Consider the following 19,726-nt stretch of genomic DNA (forward strand, 5'->3'; position numbering starts at 1 on the left):
AACTACAATAAATACAGTAAAATTTTACTTGCAAAAAAGTAAAGGCACATGCATTACACAAGCATCTATCTGAAAGTTAACATAAAGGCACTACAACTGTGCACCCACCAAATTAGGTCGGCGGTAAATGAGAACTTTATCAGGTTTGCTCTGTACCCTTGCCAGTGCTCCTTCCAGGAGAGATACGTATTCCACTTTCCTTTTCGGTTCTACTCCAAAACTTGCTGTTACAATAAGTTTGGGCTAAAAAAAGAAGTTAGATAGTTAATATGTACATTTGCAATATATTTTAGATATGTAACCTAATAACATCTTCCATTAAATTCAATATATAAAATTTATCTTCACATAATTAGAAACGGGTTTAGATCAGTTTTCTACAGTAAATCAAGATTGTGTGATCTCACTGTCCATGCACTTGCTTTTTGTTCGGAAGAACTTTAATAACTTCTGACACTTCACTATTTTCAAACAAATTTGGGTAAGAAATTAACAATATTAACTTCTTATCAGTTGCACAAATATTAATAAACACAGAGAGAAAAACTCCTGTCCATCTTAGCTCCTCCACTAAGGAAGAGTGGTGCAGTGATGTCAACAGTTAGCTGTACTGTTTTGCCTTCTTCCTAATGCTTCCAATTTCATATTTCCATACTAGCTGTAGAGCTTTGCTGGCTTTTTCACACCCTGCAATGAATGTCACAGGAGGGAAAAGAAGGCAAAAAAGAGATAGCAGGAAACTAGAAATACATGAAGAGAATAAGCTACCGTCATAAGGCACATAAAGGGAGTAAGGCTAGAGTCTTTCAAGAGATGGTTGAAGGATTGAGGGTGCAAAACAACTAAAATCAGATTTGTATAGCTCTGGGGCTTTTTAGACTAATTTGTATTTCCAAATGTGGACTTCACATCTTTGTCATTAAATTAACCACAGGTTTTGATATAAGACTTCCTAAGTCAAGAAATCTGCATACAAGCTATTTCAACTTAGGTCTGAAGATCAGTATTTTTACTTTTAGTTCTTCAGGGGAGAAAAGGTAGCACGAAAGAAAGTATGTGTGAGAACATATTTCATTTGGAAAAGAATGAGTCTTCAATCTCCTTTGTTTTGAAGTTTTAGAAGTTTATTTATCATATGCCCTTCAGTTTGATCAAGCTAGTTTACTAATTGTAGCATTAGCATAAATCTTATTAAGTAGGCATAAACCCCAATGCCACAGTTAAAGCTGCATTAAATTCAGCAGATTAAATTGTTTTCTTGTGCAATAATAAAATATTTCCTGTCCAAATCTGTCATTCAGGAAAAATCCCTAACTGGTGTGTATTCAAAATAAAGATTCCAAATGAGCTTTAAAATTTCGACATTCATAATTTTCTCTTTTGGAATGCACTGATTTAATAAAAGATGATACAATACAATGCAGTTAAACTGAAAATTTATCGGGAGGCCACCCTGAAGTTAGTCTAACTTTTAACTTCTAACTGAAGTTAGACTTGTAATAAATACAAGACATACAGCTCTATTCAAGTGTTAAGATGAAATACTCTTGTAACCACTAGATACAGCTCTATTCAAGTGTTAAGATGAAAGACTCTTGTCACCACTAGTTTTAAAGTAATTTGTATATGATGCCACCTGTGCTCATCGACTGCTTTGTATGCAGTAAGGACATCTAAAAACAACCAATACTAAATTAGCTAAGGTGATGTACTACCCAAGTGAAGAAGCATCATGGATCACTCTGTGCAAATCAAAGGCCCACTACTAGTTTTAACTGCTCTTTTCTACTCTTCTGCCTCTCTGCCTAATGACATTATCTCCCCTGCACCTCTCCTCCCCTACTGCTTTCATACATCCATTTCCCACCTCTTCTGTGGTTCCATGTAGTCCTGCATGTTAAGATTAGATGGAAATAGAACTCATTTGAAGAAAAAAACAGGGAGAGTTCAAGGGTCTGCTGGAGAAGGAATGACAGAAATTGTGAGCTACTGAAAAAAACAACAAGATTATGAAGTAGAAATGAGATAAAGCAAGGCCCAATAGTACAAAACCAACACTCTTATTCTGTTGTAAAGACTCCTCCTACAAATTTTTCTATAGTCTCTAATACTCCTTGAGTGATGCAGCTGACATTCCTGAAGGAGAGGATGCCATCCAGAAGGATATGGACAAGCTCAAGGAGTAGGCCCATGACAACCTAATGAGGTTCAACAGGGCCAAGTGCAAGGTCCTGCACCTGTACCAGGCCAACCCCCCCAAAAATCAGTGCATTCCGGGGAATCAAGGACTTGAGAGTACTCCTGCCAAGAAGGACTTGGGGACACTGGTGAATGAAAAGCTGGACATGAGCAATGCCTGCTGCAATAGGACAAAGAGGTAATGGTTTTAAACTAAAAGAGGGTAGATTTAAACTAGATATAAGGAAGAAATTTTTTGCAATGAGGGTGGTGAAATACTGGCACAGGTTGCCCAGAGAGGTGACACATGCTCCACCCCTGGGAACATTCAAGGTCAGGTTTGACAGGGCTCTGAGCAACCTGATCTAACTGAAGATGCCCTGCTCATTGCAGGGAAGTTGGACTAGATGACCTTTAAAGGTCCCTTCCAACTGTTCTATGATTCTATAAACCTACCTATTGTTTTGATATTACAAATTATATATTCCCAGACTCAGGTGAAGGGAAAGATGACAAAAAATCCTGTTCTCATGCTCTGTATCACTTCATCACAATTCACTGCAGAATGCCTGTAACTGCCAACACCTGACACAAGTAGAAATTACCAGCTGCAGGACTTTGCAGCAATCCCAGACCTATTTAAAATTCAAGATAAATTAAGGTAAGCTGGCCAAGTGTACCTTTTCAGTCACTAGAAAGTGCTTCTTATTTCTTTCACTCAGACTTTCCAACAGAATGTGAAGTTTGATCTTTCTTCCACAAGAGCATCTTACAGCCAGCTTTCCACTGCACATCTTTAATGCTTTCTAATTAATTTTATCTACATCAGGTCTTGTACTGCAGCATCTAAACCAATTCACATAAAAGCCTAATAAAAAGGTTAGGTTATTGTACAACTGCTTTATTTATTCAGTATTTTTACTATCACAGGTGCTTACACGTAACCTCAGGAGTGTGCAATTCACTTATCATGAAAGCTTTGCCATGTTGAAAATTGGGGCATGTTTTGAAATTTAGATTGAGGATGTGCCTCTCCTCTTTACTCACATTTTCATTATACATCAGATGGACCAAAAATCATCCGTAACACTTAGACCTGCCTTTTAAAGAATCCAAAAGGCAATGTAAATTAGGATTTAATCCATAGCCTGCAGCTAATAATTCTATAGCTAAACCTTCAAAAGAGTTGCTATGTGACCTTGGGTAGAAAAGTTAAACTTCCTCTCTTTTCATTTTAATGCATGAAGCAAGGATTTATGATTATTGTGCTCTCTCCCTTTTTTCCCCTGAGGAAAAACCATTGGGATTAATTAGTTAATAATTGGAAAACACTCTAAAAGTAAACATGCTAGATGATTTGCATTGTAGCAACCTCCATTTTTAAAGCTTAAATTTTTTTCTTTTGTATTATTTTTCCCTAATTACAGCTTGTTAAAAAAATGGGGAAGTGAGAAGACAGGGAAAACTAGAGAGCTGTAGTTAGCCTTTTTTCATCATTCCAACAAACCATTCTGGCCATTTTATTAACATCTTTGTTAAAGCATCAAGGAGAGGAAGGGGAATGCATTCAACTTTCTATTTACAGATATTTATAAAACTGAAGCTTCAGTCATCTGAAAAGCACTTCTGTACACAGAAATCTAAGTGAAAGTTCCACAAATCCTAGAGACTTGGACCCTATACAAAATCCTGTTTTGATTTATATGTCTAAGCAACATGATTCAGTGGTAAGACAGCTACCACAGAGAGTCTGAATGATTCAGGTGCCTGATCAAGGTGACGAAGACTTTACCTTGCTCACCAGTAGAAAACAAGAATAGGCCATTCCATTGTTAGCTGGTTTGGAACTGATGCATACACAAGCTACTAATATGCCTATATAAGGTACTAAGATCAGTCAAGTACTATTTTCATTTTCAAAAACACAGACTTCATAATGCTTTATAAACAATCTCAACTTGTGCCGAACGCAAGTCTTTAAAGCATTCACCTTTATGAAATTATGAAATTAATTATGAAATCTGCACAGTCACTTAAGGCAACTGTTTCCACAACTGTCATGCTTCATGCAGAAATTAAATTAAGTAAAATTACAGCTTGTCCTAGTTCCAGCCAGGACAGGGTTAATTTTTGTAATAGCCAGTAGGGGCATGGCCAGGACCCAGAGGCCATTCTATCCCACCTCAAGCCATACACAGGGTGGGAAAGGGATAGGTCCTCTCCAGAGGGTGTGGTGGAGTAGTGTTCCTCCCGCACGATGAGCACTCACGTGTCAATCATTCACCTCTCTTGTACACTCCAAGTATTGTTGCTGCTACTGTTCATTTATTTCATTGCTGTTTCTAGCATATTGTTCTTACCTCAGCCTGATCTGTACCTTTTAGGTCTGCAATTCTCCTCTCCATCCCACCACAGGGAGGAGGAGGGAGGAGAAGGGGGAATCGAGCAAGCAACACGTGGTTTGGAGGGTTTCTGTGAGAACAATAGATTGGGGAATACTATTCCTAAATCACAACATAGCTGAAAAAATGTACTCCCTAATATGTCTAAACATCAGATTAAACCAATGAAATCATTTAGGGTTGGCAGCATTTTCCTCATACACTTGGTGAAAATGCTGAACCAAAAGCCAAGATTAAGGTGATGCTTTGTAGAAAAAGATTGACAAACATGAGAAGAAAGCACACTCTATACAGACAACAGTTTGTTATACACTTGGTTTTCTAGAAGGTGTCAAAATTCCTCACTCAGTGTCTGCTACACAAGTATCAACCTCAGCACAGATGTAGTACTTTGTTCATATTGCAACAATAGGTATTATAAACAAATTGAGATCACGTGCCACACAAAGAGAAATGTTATCCTGTCTAGAAAAAAAACAAAACAATAGGTTTTTGACATTGACTGATAGGAGTAACTAATGCAATGGTGTTTGTTGCTCCAAACAGGTTATTACCTTTGCATGATCAATGCGAACTGAAAGCTCTTTAGATGCAAATCCACCAAAAATCAGGCTATGGATGGCTCCTATTCTTGCACAAGCCAGCATACAATACACTGTCTGTGGAATCATGGGCATGTAGATGACCACACGATCTCCTTTCTTCACACCATGTTTGATCATGACATCAGCTAACTTGGAGACCTGTACTGACAAAACATTCATATTTAAAGTTTCTCCAGATCTTCTGTTGCCCCATAAAAAAACCAACTTTCACACAGTCAACAGATGCACGACATTTAAAGAGACAAGCCGGTACGATAAAGAAAGCTGATGTAATATAATAGAGGTTCAGTAAATTTAAGCCATTTTTCTTTTTGCAAAAAAACTAACATATTTTTCTTTTGTAAAATAAAAATGGAAGGAGTCTAACTATTGTAGTCAGTACAGCCAAAAAAAAAAAAAATCAATAGCAATGTTTAGGAAATTTTCTAACCACTCATTCTTTTAATCAGGTAACTGCTTATATTTCTCAATTTTAGCTCTTAAGAATGAATGTGAACAGGGCATTTCAAAATACAAGTTCTGTCCTAACTAACTAACTTTGAAACACAAATCAAAATATAGTAGTATTTTCTTTACTACAGTGTCATAAACTTCTCAGAATCTGAGAACCTTACACCCTGAACCAAAGATAAATACAAATTCAGAGAAATAGCTAGATTTAGAAATTCATTTTTGCTCTCATTTTCAGATTTTCATTTTTGCTATGCAGAAACCTGAAGACAGACTATGTACAGCAGCAAAAGACTGGAACTCAAGAAATGCAACAGACTGATCAGCAGCAATGCCTCTGTAATGCCATGAGAAAATATTTATTACTTTGACAGTACACAATATTCTGTCACAAAAGTAGTATTGAATATTTCATTAGTATGCCAGGATGGACAATTTAGCACATAGTAAGTTGGGTTACAGTGAGTATGGGAGCCTGTGACAAGCACTGTGCAGTTGTCCCAATCTTCTTGCTGTGGCATGGAAATGTGGCACCTTCTGAAAGAAACGCTTTCGTTTATATTATTTAAAAATTTGAGTTTTCTCTTTTTAAAGAGTAACTACATTCAGTCCTGGAATCCTGATACATATACTGAAAAGGACATCAACTGCTTTGTATGCAGTAAGGACATCTAAAACCAACCAATACTAAATTAGCTAAGGTGATGTACTACCCAAGTGAAAAAGCATCATGGATCACAAACCAAAGGCCTGTTCTTTTCTACTGTTTTACCTCTCTGTCTAATGACATTATTTCCTGCACCTCTGCTCCTATATTGCTTTTATATATGCATTTCCCACCTCACTGTTTCTCTCTTCAGTGGAAATATATGTTCAGACTTTCAGTAACCTGAGACAGTAACATCCAAAAGCTCCAGAAGCATCTGCTCTGTCTTTGCATTTAATTCACAGCTCATCCACAATCAAACAGCACATTTCTACACTTCTCCCCGAGGATTTAAAAAAATGGAAACACAGAAGCCCCAGGCAGGCACTCTTGCATCAGCAGATACTGCATAAGTTCCATTTTCTGTAAGCATTGCATAAATACCTGCTGTTATTTTCAGCCACAAGAAAGAACATGTTTGTAAGGCAAAGTCTTACAAACCACACCAAGCTGAAAACTTTGTATCTATACCAAACTAAGGTATCTATATGGTTTGTATGGAACAGAGCTCTTATCTTAAATATTACTGATTTTCAAGAGAAAATATCTTTAATGCTAGACTTATTAATACCTATCAATATAATATAAAACTGATATGTACTATCAAAACTCAACAAAAACCAAAGCCTGGACATGTACAAAGCTAGAATTTATTGCCATACCACCAGCATTTACAGTAATTTCTAGGTATAATTGGTGAAAGTAATTATAAATAAAGATAACTCTACTTCCAAAGGTAAATTACTTTTCTATATTTCCTAGTGTAAAAACATTAAAATCTGCAAACACAGAGCTAACATTACCTTCTCTCAAAGGCACAAGAAAGCTAATAGTTATCTTCCCTGCTTGTGACTCTCATGCAGAGGGTTGACAACAAGGCCAGAGGCAATGAAAATAGTATTTACTAAGTACTTTTATAGTCACTGTAAGTGTGGATAGTGGGCAATAAATAGTTAAACACAGTGGACAAGTATTATTATTATTCATTATCATTATTTTATAAATAATTATTAATAATTATGAAAAAGGCAATGGTTGCTTGCTAAAGGAAAACAACATTATTTAATGATCATAATTAGTAATTTTGTAATAGAAGACTCCAATTGCCTGTAAACAAGCTATATAACTGGTTCCTAGGTGTAGGAGGGAGACAGTGAAGAGATCTGCATGTACTTAAGTAATTTCTATTTAAGTCTATCATAGCTAAATTGTATTTAAAGCAGAGCAGGTGTACAGCATACTGTAGACAGGAACTACATGTCACCTGTGCAAACCCAGTAATCACTTGTCTATACTACACTTCCCCACCCTAAAGAGTGTAATGTCACTGAAGACAACAATCCAGTACAATACATGGGTATCTATGATTTTCCTTGTGCCCTTTCGCTCATCTTTCTGACAACCAGGGAACATTTGGACTATATAATAAAACACTATCTCTATCTGCAACTATTTGGAAGATGGAGGAACACTGTAAAGCAGTTTTACATTGCTCTTCAGATTGATGTTGTAGCCCTGAAACATCCAAGCACAATCACTCTAAAAAAAAATGAGAGGGGGGTAAAGTGAGTACTGACATTTCATTAGAGTTCAAAGTCATGAAATCTTCCACTTTGTTACAATGCGTTGTCATTTATGATTTACACTAAGACAGTGTAGTGTACTTTATCACTCAAAAACTAACATGCTATTTCTCCATTTTTCTTCAAGCTTAAGACTGCTCACTCACTATAATTTATCTGACACTTCCGTTATAAAATCACTTGAGACCAAGTGATATAATAAGCAACTCAAGTAGGATTTCAGCTTTGAAGTCAGAGCATAAATTACACTTCTATCAAACGCATGGACCCAGTGAGCATGGTTTACTTTTACCCAGCAACCAAACAACTACTACAGCTGTATTAGCAGCTAAGGTTTCTAAGTAATTCAGTTCTGAAGTAAACTCCAAGCAGTTACTAAAAACAGTTTTGGTCCATACCAAAAGAATTCCTCTTAAAAGATACTAAACCAGAAATCCCATTCAAAACGCTCAAAAGAGGAATTCCAAACCTTCCTGGGTTGAACAGTGACTGGGATGCACAAGCACAGAATCCTTCAATGCAAGCTAAACTCTCCTAGACCTACAAGATCCATGAAAAAAATACAACAGCCTATGTCCCTCACATTTTCATCAGATCTCTTTGTCACTTTTGTTATCAGGAGTCCAGTACCTAGCAGATTAACTAAATTAAACTTACTATACAAGAGTGGACCAGAAAGCTCCAACAGACAAGCTATTAATCTCAAATATTGCCTTTCACATTTATTTGCTTTTGATTAAGAACAAACTGTAGAGAATTCAGATACAGTACTTAGATAGGACTCAGCCTCCAGAAAGATTACAATGAACTTCTGAGTGAGTACTGCTACATACCCCAGAAAACTTAAACCAGTTCTTCCATTTGGTTTGGCAATGCTCTTTAAGAAGAAATGTAGATGAAAGGATGTGTATGTCAACTAGCAAAATTTTCTCGCTTTGCACAAATCTGCCATGTCCTAAGACAATTGATACACTTACAGAGACATAAACTTAGGAGACTTAATATAATATCAAGCTTAAAAAGCAGAAAAAAGGGCTATTTTCCAGTTCTTTTCAGAGGAAATTTCTACCAAGCAAGTTCACTTAAGATAATTTACATTAAAATGTTGTATTACTGCATTAAAATAAAACTAGTATTATACGTAATGTATATATACATTGATTTAATATATACGCATATATTTGCATATATATTGTGTATATATCATAAGCCTTGAAGGAAAATGACACAAAAATTGCATGTATAAAATTGCAATTGTACTTATTATATATAAGTATAAATAAAATTAGATAAGGAGCTGGATCCTTTCAAAGTCTTCTGACTTCTTCAAAGACCAAAGCTAGCTGTTCCAGCTCCAGTTGTTTTCTGAACTTGGTAAATAAACAGAAAACTGGTAAGGAGTAAATGTTTTCTATATTTTCCTTAAAAGGTAGAATGCATAACAGGTTTATCATTTCTTTGTAGCTGTACGACTTCTCTTTTCTTGCAACAGTGGAATAAACCCCTCACAAACTGAATTACTGTATTCTGAACCTCATTTCACATTTTAAACCATAGGTTCACATTACTTCAGACACTACATGCATATCTTAAGTACAGTGAGTGTGTTGCATTCAAAGTAATCCATCTTGCACATTGAAACACATTAACGAAGAATCCAAGTCTGACTCCAACATTTCTTTGTACTCAAGTTCAACTGCTACATGTAACTGGAAGAAAGAAGCCAGCTAAAACAGGGTAGCAGCATGAGGGCAAACCTCCAGCTGACAGCCGTGAGAGCCAAGAACCTTTCAGTGGGGCAGGCTGCAAACACCCATGGTGGCAACAGCCCATGATGAGGCACAGAGTAAATCAGAGTGGGTTGATGCAGAACCAGATACTCACAACCTCAGCAGGGGCAAGCTGCCTCAGCCAACAGGGAAGTTGAAATCCACAGACCTTCCAGACAGAAAAGCCACTGCCACTCCCATGACCAGCCTGCATAGGGGCAGGTGACACAACTTTCTTTAGAGTTCCCCCAGTTAAATTTCATTTGGGCTTACACTCAATTATGTGCAGCAATAGCCAAGGTACACATTTCATTTCTATGGAACTCTATTTTTGCTGATCATAGCCACTGTCAAGAGACTTGACTAATGCTATGCTTAATCTTTTAAATAAGATCTGTTAGGGGAAAAGAAAATGAAACCAAATACAGACAAGTTAAAAATTTAACCAAAAAAAAATTAAACTGTAAAATTAAAAGAGGAAATAGAGGAAGTTCAAAACCTATTGGATGCAGTATAATTTGGCAGATGCAGTAAAGCTAATAAATCAATACTGAACACAGCAAAAGAAGTAAATTAGTGAGGTAGACAATTTCTACCTCTCTGGTATCTACCTACTATGCAATATTTACTGCCCCTTCTCATTAACAAGGTTATTCTGAAACATACCTGTTCCAGAAGTTCCTTATATGTTATTTTCTCTTTGGTATTTGTTACAGGACTGTCATAAATTATGGCAATTTGGTCTCCTTGTCCATTCTCAACATGACGATCTACAGCATTGTAACAGATATTCAGCTCTCCACCTACAAACCTAAAAAAGAAGTTTTAAGTATGTAATAGCCAGCCTTCCAAACCAAGCCAACTTTTTCTTTTTCTTTTTTTTTTTTAGCATTTTGTGTTTTTCTTTTAAGGAATGAGAGCATTCAATTAAAACATAGCTCTTAAAACATTATACTCACTTCAGGAAGTCATTTTTTTATTCTGTAACCTCATGATTGACTCAACAAGCTAAATACGACTATTAGTGAAAATAGAGAAAAAGTACTGTATCTTATTTGATTTAGCTAAGAATCTGCTAAACTTGGTCTTGGTTTAACTTAATTTGCATTAATCACTCTGATTTTTGTATCTATGGTATCACAGAAAAAGCATAAATTCACATAAAATAATTCGACATTACAAAAATATGTTATTATCCTACTTTGTACAGTGCACACATATCCTTTTCAAGGAAAACAGGAGCAGGACTCATAATAGTCTTATTCATCTCTTGGCAATAACAGCTAAGCATACAAGCATCTATAGCTAAATGAAAGTGACCTAAACAGTTATAAGATCATATGATTATAATGCATTTGACAACACCGTTTTACATCAGTGACTCAAAATTTTCTGTGAAGTGATATGAGTCATAGCCTCTTCAATAGCTAGACATTTACAGAAAATTCTGATCTTCCAATTAAAGAAAAATATTTCACAAACATAGGTTTCACTTTTATTGTCAGTTTACAAAGAAAAAGAAAATAATCAGCATAATCCTCGAAGTACAAAAAGACAGAAGGTACCAGATACAAAGACAACTCTACTTACTGGAAGATGACACAGTACCTAAAGGTTAAAGCTCACACTAAATTATGCCCTTTTTGTTTGTTTTTCTAGCTGTACATACCCCTCTGCAGCAAAAATTCCAATACACAGAAAACACACAATTGAGAGTTTCCAAAAGGTTCTATGGGGACAACCGTACGGTGATAACATATTGTTATAATGTAACTAGAAATAACAGATGGCCTAGAGTAACTCATTACTAGTTAAAAAAAATATTTCCTTCTTCACTTTTCCTCTTTAGTAAAAGAATGCTCTAAATCAGGATACTTTACATATTACTCTTATATCCATACATACAGACACCATGGGACAGTTTTTATTGTCCAAAAAAGGCAATTATGAAATTAAAACCAGTTAGGATGTTTAGGATGCAGCAATCTTACTGCAACTCCTTTACAATGCCATTTATAGGAAGAAAGTGGGGGACCATGAAATTCACAAACTATTCTCTACTACAAAACCCTTCCCCTAAAAGGAAAACCACGTGAACAATAAAGGACCTGGAATTGTTTCACATAATACAGAGAAACTCTGTATTACTGTCATAAAAGTTGGGTAAGGCTCAGATTTTTATATCAAATCACTGTAGGATGATATAAGCACGGGAACACAGTAACTAGGCTATGCATATTCACTTAAAAATGGTCAAAACATGAGCAGGCATGAGAGCTTTGGTTCTTCTAAAGACACATGGCAACATCAACATGAATTTTTAGCAATCACTTACAAACAAGTGTGTGAAAGATATAACTGTGGTTTAGTCAAAAACCAAGACTATCTGGAAGGTGTGATGAGAGCTTTGCTACCCTGTTCAGAAGGAAAAGAAGGTTCTGACAGGATCGGAAAAGTGAAGATGCACCTACCATAACCACGGGAATTTGGCTTTCCTACTGTCACCCAAGGACATGCCCAAATTCTGGCTGACAAATAAAAGCTCTGTGGCTTTGAAGAGCTGCCCTGTGCTGCAGCAAGTTTCTGTTCCAGCGATTCTCATACAGATGAGCACCTGTGAGGAACTTTGATTTGTATGGTTTGAGCTGAAAAGAAAAAGCAGCCTGAAACCAGGACCCTTGCTATAAGGACATCAATGAGATGCTTCTATTTCAAACAGTGGTCTAGAATCAAAAAGAAAATATTCCAATAGACTGCAGAAAGATCAGAAGTGGATCCGCAGGATGTTTGCAAGAACTGCCAGAAAATCTTGCCATGATAAGCAGGACTGTAAAATGCTAATCTGTTGCTAATCAGATAATTATCTCAACACATACTACCAACTGAATCCAAGTCTGAAGAACCTTATTGTATGCTGTGTTCCTAATGCTGACAATTTAATAACATAAAACAAATGGAGCAGAGAAAGAGTCAAACAAATAGAGTACACAGTAACAACTCTAACACATCAAAGAAACTATATTCAGTTCACTAGCAGTCTCTTTGAGATGATTGTCTACTGTCCACTGGTGCTGTGGTGGAAAAAAATGACAGGGTTCCTCCAGTCAAAAAATCACAGAACTTTTACCAGGCTATAGTATCAAAACAGTTTGCACCACAGCAACATTTTAAACCGGTATTCTGACAATACCTACCTATCCTTCTAACGCCTTTTTTTTCCATACATCCATGAAAGCAGCAGCCTTTGATAATCCACATTACATCAGATAACTCAGGCCAAATATGGCATCTTCTTAATAATTTGAGTCTGATTACCTACCCCCTTGAACCTCTCTGATTACAGCAGTCATTTAGGACATACAGGCTCTTTGTGACTGGGGTTCAACACCTTTCATCTCACCCCAGCCCTGAGGTCTCTCAGAGTTTGTTGTTTCATAACCAGGAATCTCAAGCACGTGCACTTGCCTCTTAAATCATACTTTAAAATTACTACTTTATATTAACATTTAAGAAGTAGAAACAGAAGAGGGCTGATCCTCATGTTTTACCCTCAGCAAGTCAGTTAGACTCCCACACAAGACTCCCAATACATACAGCTTAACATCTACCATATATGGCCTGGAAATATTTTTTATTGCATTTGGTATTATTTTGGATGTGACAACAGCCTCCTTGATAGCAATCAAATAAGTACAGCATTGAAGAAGGCAACACATAATTATGCCTTAATTCACTTCACTCAAATATTCAAAAGTTATCAGTTAATTTCAAACACTATCTGCGATCCTAAGATTCAAAACAGTTGTACTCAGAGACAATTTTTAGTCTACATGTAATGGCCAAGGAAAGAAGGACGGAAGGAAGGACGGAAGGAAGGACGGAAGGAAGGACGGAAGGAAGGACGGAAGGAAGGACGGAAGGAAGGACGGAAGGAAGGACGGAAGGAAGGACGGAAGGAAGGACGGAAGGAAGGACGGAAGGAAGGACGGAAGGAAGGACGGAAGGAAGGACGTGCTCTGAATAACAATGGCATATATGCAAAAGGAAAAACTGCATTATTTTGCACCACCTTTTTTAAAAAAAAGCATATTGATAAAATTCTTTCATGCTATGCAGGGTACATATACTTTTCCCAGTTAGGTTCCCTGGGATCAAGTAGATTTTATTTTTTTAAATTTTTTAGATTAAATGAGAACAGAAGCTGAATAAAATGTTAGCCAATATTAGATAATTTGAGTTATTATTATGCAAATTGATCCTGCCACAGTTTTAGAAGTGTAAGCAATATTTGGACAGCAATCTGAGCAACATGTCTAAAATTCAAAGGGGATTATATATTGCACTTATGTCTTAGCAGCAGAGAAAAAACATATGTTGCAAAATTGCCCTCTGCCTGCACACGTTAGGGAAAACTGTTTCCACACTCCTAAATAAATACTTGTTTTAACCCTTTTAACTGGGATTGCACAGGATTCCAAAATAATCTGTTCAAGTGTTTCACTAACTTCAGCATTAAAAAGACTTTTCTCTCTAACATCTGGTGACTATGTTTCCCATGTTGCAATTTAAGACTTCCAGTTTTGACCTGTTCAAAGCCAACTCGAGGAAGTTTTTCCTTCAACTTCTTTGCCAAATTCTGTGTGTTTTAAAGCCCAGGTCTCCCTTTCAGCTTTTACACCAAAAAATTTCAAAAATTCCATCATCCTTTTCTTGACCGATCATGTTTCTCATCTCTTATCATTTTTCATGTAGGCAAAACCAGATGTTTTGCACTGTATCAGCCACTGATGCAGTTTAGAACAGTACCTGGGCTTACTGATACAAAAAAACAAGTCAGGGGATGGTGACACTGATCACATACTTTCTGGAAATCATTTTGCATTCCACTGACATAATTCTGGTATTTCCAATGGCAGAGAGTGAAGAAAACACACTGGAACATGTTGCATGTTTCTTTCATGCTCTTACAGCATTTAGAGAGGAAGAATTGCCTTATGCCTACATTTTAAATACAGTAACAGCCTCCTTCAACTTCTTCAGTTGAAATAAATTACATTAGAAAATACATGAAAAGCATCTGTTTCTGTAAGTCTCAGGTTTTGCAACCAAATGCAAAGATACTGAAAAAAAACCCTGTATTTTCAATTGACCTAATAAAATGTCTCCAAAAGAGGAAACTAATTCTAACTCAAGAAGCACATACATGAACTTCTTAATACTATTCTTCAGGTCTCCATAAACAGCTTCCAAGGTAAACCTCTGACCCAGAACTTCATCTTTACCCTGTTAAGCCAGCAAGCCATGGTTTTGCTTGGAAGCCTAGCTTCTTTCTCAGCTGAGTTCCATTGTCTGTTTTCCCTTCAGCCTGTCCTATCAAAGACCCTCAACTATGTTCTCTCTCTCTTATATTCAAAGTACTTGCCCACCTGTCACCCTGCTGAGCACACTGACTGCTGGCAACCATTTGGGACTTCAGAGGCATTAAAGTACAACGGTCTATCACATACAGCCTATTAACACTTAAAGTGAACTTAAAGAAATAAAACTGCATGTTGCACATTGAGACATTTGTTTACACAAATCTGAATTGCTTAAAGTTTTATTATCCCCAGAGCAACAGGTACCTGGCAAGCAAGCAATTACAGCCTGATGTTGAGTCTTCAGACTTGCATCTTTGTACAAGGCCATATCACAGACTGGCATGAGGGTGGAAGGGAACTCTGGAGGGCACCTGCTCAAGCAGGTCTGTGGCATCCCACTCTTAAGGGAAGGGCAGAACCTAAGGATTCATAAATGCTCATGGTCAAAAAGAATGACATTATTAGTAAATTCCACACACTTTATACGGAAATTGGTGTCAGTTAGTCCCTGATAACCTAGTATAAGCACATGGCAGTGGGTTTTGGATAAAGGTAGGGTGAAAGGTAAAAGAGAGAGATGAAATAAAGAGGGGGAGAGAGAAAGAAAACAAGAAAGAAAATAAGATCACCAGTCCTGGCTCCAGTATTGATCCAGCTGACAGTCTGTCACCAGACCTGAGGCACACAAGCACCTGGGCTTCGTGGGGGTACCATTTCACAGATAAGTTTCTTGCTTTCTATGCAAATTAGCAATCATGCACAGTCCGTTCTTCCAGACCTTTCTGAAAATGGGTAAGAGGGCTTCAGCAGTCTTTGGTGGTCCTGATCCCCCCCTACAGTCCATGCCCACTTCTCAACCTTCCTCCTGCCCTGCACCGTGTTGTGCTTATCTCCAGGAGCTAGAACAAGGACATTTGTCCCAGAAAAGTGCTGTCCTACCTTTGTATGGCCCCGTTCTCCAGCCACATCCTGTTCTTTCTCACAGTGTTGTTATTACCAACAATCCTTGGCTGGCTTCACAGCTATCTGGCTATGGGTGTTTGAGACACACACATTACCACCCTTATCTTCTAGGCTTCTACAAGGTCAGCCTAGAGTCAGGATGGCATTTTAATATCTCCAAGGATGGAGATCCCACAACCAGCTCTGTGCCAGTGCTCAGTCACCCTCACATTAAAAAAGTGTTTCTGGACACTTAAAGGGAAAATCTTGTACTTCAGTTTGTGCCCATTGCCTCTGGTCCTGTCACTGGACACCACTAAAAAGTCTGGCTCTGTCTTCCGTACAACCTCCCTTTAATTATTTGCCCGCATAAAAAAAAGATAATTTCAGTTTCTGCATCCACAAAGGACGAAAGATGCAAGTTAAAAAGTGAAGCTAGAAAAGAGTTTGGAAGACAAGTTTGACTTCAGACCATGAAACATCCATTTTCCCTCTCAAAAGGCCAAACAACTTCCACCTGAGAATTCACAATGCTTTACAAACACCTAACCATGACACTTTGAGGAAGCAAGCTTATCCTGCTCAGCAAATCATACCACACTTGTGTGACAGAATCTGATAGCAAAACGGTGTTTATTTGCATGTATAATATTCTCATTCCTTAGTTCTTCAAAAGTAACCATTTTACTGATTTCATTAGGTTTGGGAATGCCACAGTCAATGAGCTTTACTGGTCTTTAATCACAGAATCACAAACCCAATTAGGATGGAAAAGACCTTAAGATCATCAAGTCCAACCATTAAACCCAGCACTGCCAAGTCCACCACTACATGTTGTCCCTAAGTGCCACATCTACACATCTTTTAAATACCTCCAGGGATGGCAATTCCTTCACTTCCCAGGGCAGCCTGTTCTAATGTTTAACAACCTTTTCAGTGAGGCAGTTTTTCCTGATATGCAATATTCCTAATATCTAAACCTCCTCTGGCGCAACTTGAGGCCATTCCCTCTTAAGGTCCTATGACTTGTTACTTGGGAGAAGAGGCCAACCCCCACATGGCTACAACCTCCTTTTAGGTAGTTACAGAGAGCAATAACATCTCCCCCGAGCATCCTTTTCTCCACGCTAAATAACAACCCCAGCTCCCTCAGCTGCTCCTCATAGGACTTGTTCTCTAGTCTCTGGTCTAGACCCTAATTATGTGGGTAATCCTACCTGGACTTTCTGAAAAGTGCCATGACCTCGAGATCAAAGCCTCAAGGACCCTATCTAACCATTTTAGAACTTCTGACTGTTACACAGCCCACCACGGCTGGGCGTTGCTTATAATTTAGCTTAAGATATATAAATTTTCACTACTAGACGTGTCAAGCAATGATATCAGACACCAGTAAGAAACCAAGCTCCACTCCACTGGTTCTGTATCTCTTAATTTGTACAGATTTGAAAATGATTAATATTTAAAATTATATATTTAGAATTATTAGCATTTTAATCAAAAACAAACCAGAAAAATACAAAAAGGGCAAAGAACATTGATGTACCAAAGAAACATGACCCCTATCCTACAGTCTTTTATACTCTGTATCAGCTGTTCTTGAGAAAATATCAAAAAGCATGATGTAAACTTGCTGAAAAAGAGGCAAAATGGTCAATACAGAATTTTAACAGTAAACTACCTTTGAGAAAGTATTGAAAATACTATCCAGCAATTTATAATAAGGATATCATATTCTGTCTTAGGGTAGTTCACCATTCACTGATGAAGATATATATTACAATGCCAATGCCTTTGCCAAACATTTCCTTAACCACAACATCTAAACGATGGCCTACTTAGACAGTATCTGAGATTAACCAATCCCGAAAGCCACAGTTTTTATACACCTGTGTTTTCATACACCTGCCTCCTCTGGCACCTGAAGCCGGGTTTCGATGTTCACGGCAACTTGTTGCCAATTCAGACCCAAAAGGGGTTGGACAGGGGAGCATCAGGAGCATTCATCTACATCATCGAGCCGCACATGGACTCACACACGCACATGTCACGCTTGCCAGAGCGCACGCTAACACGTCCTCGCCCACGCTGCTTAACTTAATCATTATGTTTAACCAAGTGTAATCATTTAACTCCTTCGATCTCCGCAGTCGTCTCCTCCATCAGCGATGGTAGACCGACAACCCCAGAAAGATGCTGGGATAGTTCTGTGGTGAGCACATGACCCCAAGGCCAGCACACCCGCAGCCCCCCGCGCAGGCAGCCCTCCCTCCCCGCTACAGCCGAGCTGTGCCGCCCCGCCCGTGCCCGGCCTCCGAACCGCACCGGGGGCACTCGGGTACTCACCATGAGGCGCTCCCCAGGCTGCCCCTCTCCAGGGTCCGGACCCAGGGCTTGTACCACTGGATCTGCTCGGCGACTTCTCCCCAGACCTTCTCGGGCTCCGCCAGGCAGGACCGAAAAACTTCCTCGTACTTGCCCAGCGCCCGGGAAGAAGCGGCGCGGCCGGCGAGCGGCGGGCGGGGGGCAGAGACGGCCCGGGCCGGGAGCGGGACCTCCGCGCAGGGCCGGCTCGGCCGCCGCCAGGCACCACCGCCCCGACCTGCGGCCGCCCCACTAAGTTTTGGCAGCGCCGCTAGCCTGCCCAGGAAACCCATTTTCTGCGGCTTTCAAGGGAGAGCGGCCGCACGGGCTTCGCTAAGGCTCCAAAACACCCTCGGCCAACCCAGGACGGCAGCGGCTCCCTAGTGCTGGCGGGACACGGCGGGACTGCCCCGGCGCGGGCCGGGCCGAACTGCCCCGCCCACGCCCCGGCCCTGCCCCCGGGTGCCACCGCCCCTCGGAGCTCCCGGGAAGCGACTGGAGCGGGGCGGTGAGGGTCGCGCCGAGCGGGCCGGGTGGCGGCCGGGGCCGGGGTTTCCGGACCCGTCAGCGCTTGGAGCGACCGAAGACGGGGGAGAGACTGACCTGTGACCTACAGGTCTGCGTGACACGTAACCAGAGTACTCCTCAAGTATTTATTTTGAAAGACATTCTTGCTTTGAGAAACTTCCCAGTGATAAAATGAGGCGTACTGTTTCTGCCAGAGGATAAAGTTCATTCTGCTTTCCAGAAGATCTCTATCATCTGTAGTGGATCTTCTGTTTTGCTCATTATGGTGTATACTTAGAAATCCTGCCTGAGTTTCAGTGGTAATGTTTCAGAGTATTATAATGCACAAGTTAGCTAAGATGTACACCCGCTTCAAATGTTATTTTATCACTTATGAAATTATTTTAGTGCTTTAATAAGTATATCCATTACAGGTTTTTCAGGATATTCTTCCTGAAATCACATTATAAAAATGCCATATGGCAAAGAGGCACTCTATAATGTGTTTTATATTAGCAATCAATTTAGGCACCTGATTCCTGATTGTTGTGTTGAATTAGTGCAATAAGAACACAGCAATTTATCACATTACAGGTAAAGGAGTAAGGAAATGAGAAGAAATAGACTGTTTACCCACTACAGTAGGTTTCATACATGAAATCAGTGTATTATTCTGGCTCAAAATACATGTGGGGTGGAGTTCAAGTTCATCACAAGTTTTAGGTCATCTTCAGAATCCCTAGTCATCTTTCAGCATAAAGACTGGTTCCTGCTTTTGTTTCTGAGGCCTATATAATTAGCTCACAGAGTTCCCCTGGCTTGCAGAGGCTACTGCATTGCCCAGTGCTCTGTGAACTACC

General features: G+C 38.9%; 1 protein-coding gene across 4 annotated transcripts in view; it reads right to left on the reverse strand.

The window, feature by feature from the left end:
• Window positions 1–18,747, reverse strand: part of ACSS3 (acyl-CoA synthetase short chain family member 3) — a 70,479-nt gene extending 51,732 nt beyond the window's left edge. For 3 of the 4 annotated variants that reach the window (XM_082280085.1, XM_082280084.1, XM_082280082.1), the window contains exons 1-4: window positions 18,342–18,747; window positions 10,360–10,504; window positions 5,135–5,323; window positions 109–243 (exon numbers count right to left, since the gene is read on the reverse strand). In XM_082280085.1, coding sequence (XP_082136211.1) covers window positions 109–243; window positions 5,135–5,323; window positions 10,360–10,504; window positions 18,342–18,652 — 780 coding nt within the window. In that variant the 5' untranslated portion in view covers window positions 18,653–18,747. The remainder of the gene's footprint in view (window positions 1–108; window positions 244–5,134; window positions 5,324–10,359; window positions 10,505–18,341) is intronic. The other variant, XM_082280083.1, reaches the window with a different exon arrangement.
• Window positions 18,748–19,726: the final 979 nt, after the last annotated feature.

This window comes from Coloeus monedula (assembly GCF_965178545.1).
Source record: "Coloeus monedula genome assembly, chromosome: 4".
Classification (NCBI taxonomy): Eukaryota; Metazoa; Chordata; class Aves; order Passeriformes; family Corvidae; genus Coloeus; species Coloeus monedula.